This window comes from Penicillium vulpinum (assembly GCF_028829585.1).
Source record: "Penicillium vulpinum strain IBT 29486 chromosome Unknown utg000001l_segment0_segment0, whole genome shotgun sequence".
Lineage (NCBI taxonomy): Eukaryota > Fungi > Ascomycota > Eurotiomycetes > Eurotiales > Aspergillaceae > Penicillium > Penicillium vulpinum.
The window spans coordinates 6,337,005-6,345,124 of NW_026643241.1; the positions used below are offsets into that span (position 1 = coordinate 6,337,005).

General features: G+C 49.2%; 3 protein-coding genes across 3 annotated transcripts; 2 read left to right on the top strand and 1 right to left on the bottom strand.

Moving 5' to 3' along the window:
• Positions 1-468: 468 nt before the first annotated feature.
• Positions 469-2,418, top strand: vosA (the record flags this gene model as incomplete). The annotated part of the gene is made up of 10 exons (XM_057249956.1): positions 469-530; positions 619-686; positions 792-861; positions 912-1,057; positions 1,117-1,201; positions 1,261-1,326; positions 1,370-1,477; positions 1,533-1,878; positions 1,951-2,079; positions 2,155-2,418. Exons 1-10 carry the CDS (start codon positions 484-486, stop codon positions 2,416-2,418), a joined length of 1,329 nt encoding a protein of 442 aa, XP_057114388.1. The 5' UTR covers positions 469-483.
• Positions 2,419-2,915: 497 nt separating this feature from the next.
• On the top strand, positions 2,916-5,465 carry N7479_002260 (uncharacterized protein; the record flags this gene model as incomplete). Its single annotated transcript, XM_057249957.1, has 2 exons — positions 2,916-3,035; positions 3,108-5,465. The coding sequence occupies 2 exons, from the start codon at positions 2,916-2,918 to the stop codon at positions 5,463-5,465; spliced, it is 2,478 nt and encodes an 825-aa protein (XP_057114389.1).
• Positions 5,466-6,212: 747 nt separating this feature from the next.
• N7479_002261 (ribosylnicotinamide kinase) lies at positions 6,213-7,274 on the bottom strand (the record flags this gene model as incomplete). The annotated part of the gene is made up of 2 exons (XM_057249958.1): positions 6,213-7,026; positions 7,093-7,274. 2 exons carry the CDS (start codon positions 7,272-7,274, stop codon positions 6,213-6,215), a joined length of 996 nt encoding a protein of 331 aa, XP_057114390.1.
• Between the last annotated feature and the right edge of the window lie 846 nt (positions 7,275-8,120).

The following is an 8,120-nucleotide window of genomic DNA, read 5'->3' on the forward strand; positions in this document are numbered from 1 at the left end:
AGTTGTTCCCGGGGGGCCGTTTATAGGGGAAGATCAGAGCTTAAAGTTTTTATCTGGAACCGCGCTCGGTTGGCTCTTTCCGCTTGCAAACTGACGACACCACTCCGTTTTCGTCTTCGACACATCTTCCCATCTACTCCAACACGAAATCTCATTTGGTGTCTCTCATTTGTCTTCACTTCCCATGGTTGAAGTCCGAAGAAAAAAAATCATTACCCCACCACACAGCTGCCACCCCTCTCCGACGACATCGTGACTCGTCCAAGGTTCTCTCTATCTTTTTTGACTGGATTTCCTTTCGGTCCTAAGACCCGTTCTTTCCTCCTTTTCCCACTCTTTACCTCGTAAAACCACAGATCACTTTCACTTGGTCTTCTATATTCCCGAGGATCGGCCTTTGTATCTGCTGGTACTCTCTGAAAAGCAACCTCAAATCTGGGGGTTCTCTCCACCTTTTTTTCTGTCTGTCTGTGACTCGTCTTGATGAGTGCGACATTCTCCGACGCCTCTCTCTCGCGCGAAGCTCAGGGGTGAGTAGCTCTTCTGTCTGCGTTGACAGGGTCGCAACTCTTACGCGGTCGTCCAGGGAATCCCACTGACAATGTTGAACAACACCAGTTCTGACTTTGATTTGATCATTCGCCAGCAGCCCAATCGGGCCCGCGTGGCGGGGGGCAAAGAAAAAGGTATGTAGAAGCTCCTTCTCTTTGGTTTCTAGCTAGTTCACCTCGGTGAAACGGGAAGCGAAACAGACAGGAAAAAAAAAGAACCGGATCTAATGGCTTCTGCAGAACGCAAACCGATCGATCCGCCCCCGATCGTCCAGCTCCGGGTGCGAGAGGAGGGCACCTACCTCGCACAGTAAGTGCGAATTCACCGTGGTTTTGGGCGCGTGGCTAACTTCGGCACAGACATTACCTGCAAAGCCCTTATTATTTCATGTGCTGCAGTCTGTACGATGCAACAGAAGAGCGTCCCGTGCCAGTCGCACCGTCGACTGCGTTAGCAGGGACCCTAGTTTCGTCTCTTCACCGGTTGAAGGACGTGGACAACAGCGGTTAGTTCTGGCCAGTCTTGGAATGGGAGACTTGTTCACTGACTCGTTTGGTTTTGTAGATGGAGGGTTTTTCGTCTTTGGAGATCTCTCGGTGAAGATCGAGGGTGAATTCCGCCTGAAGTTTACCTTGTTCGAGATGCGAAAGTGAGTAGCACGGTCGGGAGCCTAACTCCGCATTTCAAAAGCTAACAAAGAGCCAACAGGGATCGTGTCTCCTACCTGAAGACTATCATCTCTGAGCGGTTCACAGGTAAGGATCTGCGTCTACAGTGGAGAGCACTGGCATAGTTGGGGAATCTGACAAGCTTGTAGTCTCCCCCCCAAGAGTTTCCCTGGAATGATGGAGTCAACTCACCTTTCCCGATCATTTGCGGATCAAGGTGTGAAACTGCGCATTCGAAAGGAGCCTCGGACCATGTTGTAAGTGTCATGAACTGACGGGGAAGTTGAAGGCGTGTGTAGCTAACAGTCGTAGGAAACGAACAACAAGACCTGACGAGTTCCATCAGCCAGTCCCTACTCGATCTCCGGAGCGTCAGTCGGTGCAGATCCCTCCAGCATCTAGCTATGGAGGCTATCCGCCGACAGCCCGAGATTACGGGTACTATGGTCAGCAGCCACCGGTCAAGCGTCATCGTACTTCGATCGACTATGGCAGACAACAGCAGGGCCTCTATGATGTGGATGGTCGAATGGCCCGTCAAATGGATCCATATAGCCAGCCAACACCTGCCATGTACACTGGTCAGCCAGCAACCTACCAAACGCCTAACCCCATGTCGACTTACTCTACAGGGCAGGTGGTGCCTGATTATGCGGCGGTTCGTATCCTTAGCCCTTCCCCTCCTCTTTGACAGATTTTAGGAGCTCTTTGAGCTGACATCGGTGGATAGATGTACCCGGGAATGCAACCATCAGCCCCCATGTCCCAGATCCCTGATCCTACCGGTCAAAGCCGATCCAACCAGCAGCAGCAGGCCGCTGTGGGACAACTGATGGCGATGAACCAGCCTGGCACTCCTGTACGACACCCCTCTGCGAACCAGTGAGAGAGTGTGGAATAGAATATCTAGCTAAGGATTTTGGACCCGTGACAGACCCCAGATTCGACTGGAGCGATGATAGCTCAGGGATATGCCCGGTCCGGATACCCCCCTAGCTCGACCATACTTCCTCCTCTGCAGCGGAACCGCGACTATCCTCAAGGAACCAATGGATCCGCGCGAGGTTATTTCGACCAAACTCAGGCGAATACCCCCATTCTTCCATCTCAAATGGTCAACGAAGGCGATCGATTTGGCTCCGTGACCGGCCCAACAACGTTTGATCCCTCTGATTCCGCAAATGGAACGCCCCAATGATTTGCTTGACCTCTTCAACGGTCTGGCTTGATATTATCTTTTCTTTCTTCTGTCTTGATAGACTAGAAAGAGTGTTTCATTATTCTCTTTATGCTTTATGCTTTAACTGGGTGGCTAAAGGTTTTTTTCTATTTTTTACAGGCGCTAGCGGGATAAAAAGGAGGAGGTCTTTCAATGTTCTTTCATGAGATTGGGAGAAAAGTGAGACTATTCTTAAGCCCTTCTTGTACATACAAGCCCTTTTTTTCAAAAAAAGCAGTACCACTGGCTAATTGCAAGTGCTGCTTCTTTTCTCTCTTTTTTTTTTTTTTTTTAATTGACGATGTATGAGGTGAAAATGCAATGGCTTTAATATCTCTTCGCGTACCTTCCTAATGTGTTTGCTACCTTCCCTCTCGATTGCTCTCCAACTTCTCTTCTCTTCTACTCTCTACTCATTTTCTCTCTTGTATCCTTCCTTTTTTCATTTCCTCAATTCATCGTCATCTCATCTCACGATGGATGCCACCACGGAGCCCACCATGGACCCTAACGACAGCCCTCTCTGCAACCTCGATTTGTGGTGCGACTGGAGCGGCGTCCCAGAAGACCCAGTGTCTATCACAATTGCCATGGAGGTAATATTGAAAAACCAGGGAGCCCTTGAGTCTTCTCTTTGGGTCTCAGTACTGACTGTCGTCTGAATTAAGCTAGAAGCCTGCGGTCATCCCAACCTTCATATACCAATCCTCAATGTTAAGTCGCCAAACATCGTCAAAAGCCCGTCTTGGATCATCCGATTGAAGCCCGACTTCGCCCACAATGATACAGACGCTCCCCTTGACCATGAATATGGCGATGAGACCAAGAGATACCCTGCCAAGAATGGCTCTATTTCTACCTCTGGGAGCGTTGTTCTTCATGATGACTCGCAGGGTAATCATTTTCGGGGTCGTCGTACTGTGAATATCTCGGCGATGTACACCCGGGTTGATAGCTCGGATAGCTCAACGTCTCATAACCCATGCAAGAACGATGTCAACGGCAGTAGCCCGAACTCCAACCCGCGTAAGAGATCCGCCACGGCTGCTTCTCTGCCTGACTCAATCCCTCCTGACGATGAATGCCAAGGCATCCGACACAAAGTCCTGATGACCAAGGTCGACCCGCCGAGACTAGAGCCTGTGTCCCAGGACACTAGCGCCACCAAGGAAATCGCCAGCTCCATTCCCATTCGAAAGTGTTCTGTTAGCTTGGACGGAATCAGCGTGACATCTGGGAACATCCCGTTGCCTCCAGACTCGGCTCCAACTCCTGTGCCAGTTTCCCCGAACGTTACACCTGAGAATCCTTTGGACGGCAATATCGCGACAGTTGAAAATCTACTCGATGAAATCTTTCCTTGTCGCAATGCAGAAACTTCTTCCAGCAAGACTGACTTGAGCGGCACTGAGCCGCTGACCGAAGCGAACTTGCTTCAGCGGAATTATGATACGTTTTCTACTCGTGGGCGCAACGGCAGCCTTTCTAGCAGTGAAAATAGTGACAAAGAAAAGGAGGACCTGCTTCTTTCTCTTGAATCCATCGGATCGCCATCATCCTTCTCGGGCCATGGGTTTAATCAACCCCCTCTGTCCCAGACGTCCGCGGAAATTGCCAACAAGCACAAGCCCAAGCTTGTTCTAAACAATGACATTCTTTACCTGCAGACCCCTCAGATTGTCTACTCTGCGACATACCAAATTGCTATTTCGCTCAAGGTCAGACTGCAGAAAGGGAAATCGAGGGATTGGTGGGAGTTGATTGTGAGTGGACTGCCTCGACTCGCACAATTCGAGTCTGGCTACCTCTACTTCCGAACACCCCCAGGCCAAGGAATGGAATTCACGACTTCGCCCTTCAAACGACATACGCTTGTGGAAAGCTGCTTGATGGCCCAGTTTGGCAGCGGAAAAAATTTCGTGATTCCGTTCCGTAAGTGCAATGCTGAGTACTACGGACAACTCAAGGATCACAAAGTCAACACAGTCATACGGGCCGAGGTGGCAGAGACTGGGGATCCTTCATCCTATCTGATCAAATATAACGCTGTTTGCTCTATTGATCTCATCAATCACAGCTTCTGGGCCGAGAAGTGCAAATTCTACCTTAGAGTGCATGGCGGCCCGGAAGGCGAGTTTGACGCCGTTTTTGCAGCTGAGAAGCCTCTGATCAACTCTATTCGGCTACAACCAGCGCCAGATGGGATTGGAATCTCGCGCATCAGTATCATCAGCATCCCCCAAGCCCTGAGCATGTTCACGGTGTCATGGGAAGTTAAGGTGTCACGAGGCGATGTCACCTGGCTGCCATGGATTAGGACCACGCTCAGCTACAGTGATATCGAAACCAATCTCCAAGAAGATTACACTCTTTTTGGCCCTAAAGCTGAACATATCCCTCCAAAGCACCCGAGGTTTGATACTAGGTGCCAATCTCCATCCTCTCAACTGAGACTTTCTCGCAAGCTTGATCATTTTAAGCCCCCGGTTGCGAAGACTCCAGCTTCATTCTTCTATGACAGTTTCGCCATTCGAGAGACTGGAATATTTAAACCAGCTTCCAAATCTACAAGCACACAAACCCTAGTTGCGGAAACTCCAGTCGCTGAGCCAAAGAAGCGGCCACTCCGCGCTGTACGCGGACTGTGGACCTTGATCAAGTTCTTTGTCCAACTACTCGGGTTCCTGGCATCTGTTCACATTATCTACTACTGGTCGTACTTGATGCGCGACTGTGGGTTCCGTTTCGACAGTTTCGACAGTTTCGGCCTCCTTGCTCACCAGACTTCGTACCCCCAAAATGAAGTGTATGGCTGTTCCAACGGCCTAGTGGACTACGCAGTAAATATTACGAATGCTGACGTGGAGAAAGAGATGGACACAGTTCTGCCGGAGCTGTTACTTCAGCCCGAGCTGATTCGATCTGAAGTTCAGCAGACTATCAACACTGCACCTGTGGAAATCACCCCAATGCCCCTGAGAGATCGTATTGACTACCTTCTCGGATGGCGAGGACCAATTGCGTGAGAGTAAATCTTTGATGACGAGGGTGGCTCAGTATCGTTAGGATGGAGAATACCGGGATATGAATGGGAAGTCACAGAAGCAGGCGCAGCCATCGCTGCAGTTAGCAGATAGGGAAAATAACAGACAGAAATCTATTGATTAAGCCAATATACACCCTGGACAGCTCGAAAATCCCGTATTCAGGTCTACAGTCCCTGGTTCTACATAGAAAAATCCTACAGTTTATGCTTTTAACTTCTAAAGGGATATTTGAAAAGAGCATCCAAAGCACATCAGAGCGTTCTTTGGAAATTAATTCTTCCGGGGGAGTTGCTTCGAAAGGTCGGATGAACGTTGCTGCATGCACGTAATGATGATGATTCCATCCGAGGACCCTTTTGGTGACTTTTATGCAGAAACAGGCTATTATATGCATAGCTTATACATGTATATGAAGTGAGTTAAACGGGTTAGAGATATATATTTTTTGGTGCTCCTAGTATTACCTTGACTTCTCATGATGATGCTGGACTCTTCTTGGGTGGCGAGGACTAATTGCGCGGGATTGAGTCTGAGAATATTGGGATGGCTTCAGATGTTAGAATTGCTACGAAGTAGAATACTGGGACTTGAATAAGAAACCACATAAGTAGACGCAACCATCGCTGTAGTTAGCAGATAGCAAAAATGAAAGACAAGATTCTATTGCTTAAGCCACTGTATATATAGCACTTGTATAGTCTACCATTCAGGTCATGTATATATATACTACGTCCGATCCAAATAATATCCTAGAATCAACTCAACAGCCCATCTCAAAACAACATCCATCCCTGCACTCCCACAGCCCGGTGCAACCTCAACCCCAACATCAGTCCTAGCCCTAGTCCCATCCCCAACCCTCCGAACAAGATCAGCCTCCGCCAGAGCCTGGCTCCCGCCCTTCTTATCCTCGTCTTCATCATCAGAAATCAACAACCAAGCATGGTCCGCCACATACCGCGGCCAGACAACATCGTCCACATACCCAGGCGGATCGACCCAGAAATTCTGCGGCGGACGATCATCCTCAGCCTCGAGATCAATCTCCGTCCTCGTTTTTCCATCTCCCCCATCCTCTGTAGTCTGCACTGGCGGTTCCGGCGCTGGCCCGACAGTCACGTACCCACTCCTTCCCTCGCGTCTAGCCTTAACAAGCTCGTACGCCGCAGGCAGGAAGAGATGAAGATTTATCGCGTCATGAACGGAACGGAGGACGTGCTGTTCTTGCTCGGATTTAGACTGGGGAGGCGCAAAGAGCAAAAAACCCTCTAAGAATGCAATGGTCGGGCTCTCGGTGCTCTTCCCTGCTGTTCCATCCCGCAACCGAGAACCAACGACATCCCTCAACTCCTGCACTATTTCGTCTGGCACGCCGGAAGATGTCTCGTCGTTCTGGTCTTCCTTGCTCTGTAGGCGCGGCGGGAGCCTCCCATTTTCGCGTACGTAGTGCAGTGCTTGCGAGAGGAAGGGGATGTCAATTGCGGCGGCTGTGTCCCAGTCTTGAATTTTTGTTCCGGAGGCGGTTGTTGTGTAGGGGATTCTAGGGCAGATATTAGTGTCTGGTTGGGTGTATATGAACGGCATTCAATTAAGAAGGTGTACACACTGATCGTCTGGGAAATAGAAATCGTCTTCGTGGATTATGAACGTGTTTAGAGGTGAGTCCTTGGGTTTAAGATTCACCCCGCAGAATATGCGCTGCAGTAGCCGCGCAAGGGTTGTCTTGCCGCTGCTCGAGGGCCCGGAGATCCCTATTATCACGGCCTTCTCGTGAGTTGGTATGCTCATTTTTTTTACTCGTTGATTTGGGAGGAATTGGAGAATTGAAGATCTTCTAGGCGACGGGAGTGAGGGGTGCGGGGGTGAGGGGGTTGTAAGCAAACTTACTAAGCTTAGCTGACCGGTACTTAGCGGTACCTACTGTGGGTGTGCATATGTACTTGCGTGTGTGTATTTCTTTGTACCTTCCTTCGACTCGGCCAGAGCAAGAATATGCTCATGGGCCTCTCTTTGACGATATAGGACTTTGGCCCAAGATAATATTAGGGATTTTATATGTTAGAATATTCTGATGTTCTTTTGGATGTCTTTCTAGATGTGGCTATACGAAGGCGATAAAAAGCATAAACCGTAGGACTTTCTCCATGTATAACCAGGGACTACTCTTCTCTTTATTTAATTTCCTCGCCTTTTCTTAGCCCGTCTGTCTTTTCCACCATGGGGAGATAGCAGGAACTAGGCAGCTGAGGCGAGACGCATAAATGACGCTGCTCCTTGCACTTTGTGGGACGAAATTGACCGCAATTATCATCGACGAAAGAAGAATCCCGGCGGATTCGCAGCAAGTTTGGAGACTGGAAGACTGGTTTATATATATTGAGACTAAAAACCCGCCAAGCTGGTTCCTCTTACACTGGGATGTATGCCGGTCATGTTTGTTAATGAAGTTTTTATTCAGCCCTTGCTTAAAGCACCTTGGCCCAATCCACCTCATCTATGCTGGCCAGCAATGGAATTCGCAATAAATATAAACAACTTCACCCGCCCTTAAAGCGTTGGAGCCGCTAGCAAATATATCTGCGGTTATATATCTGCCTTCATGCACTATAATCGAATTCCGAAAACCTACAGGCC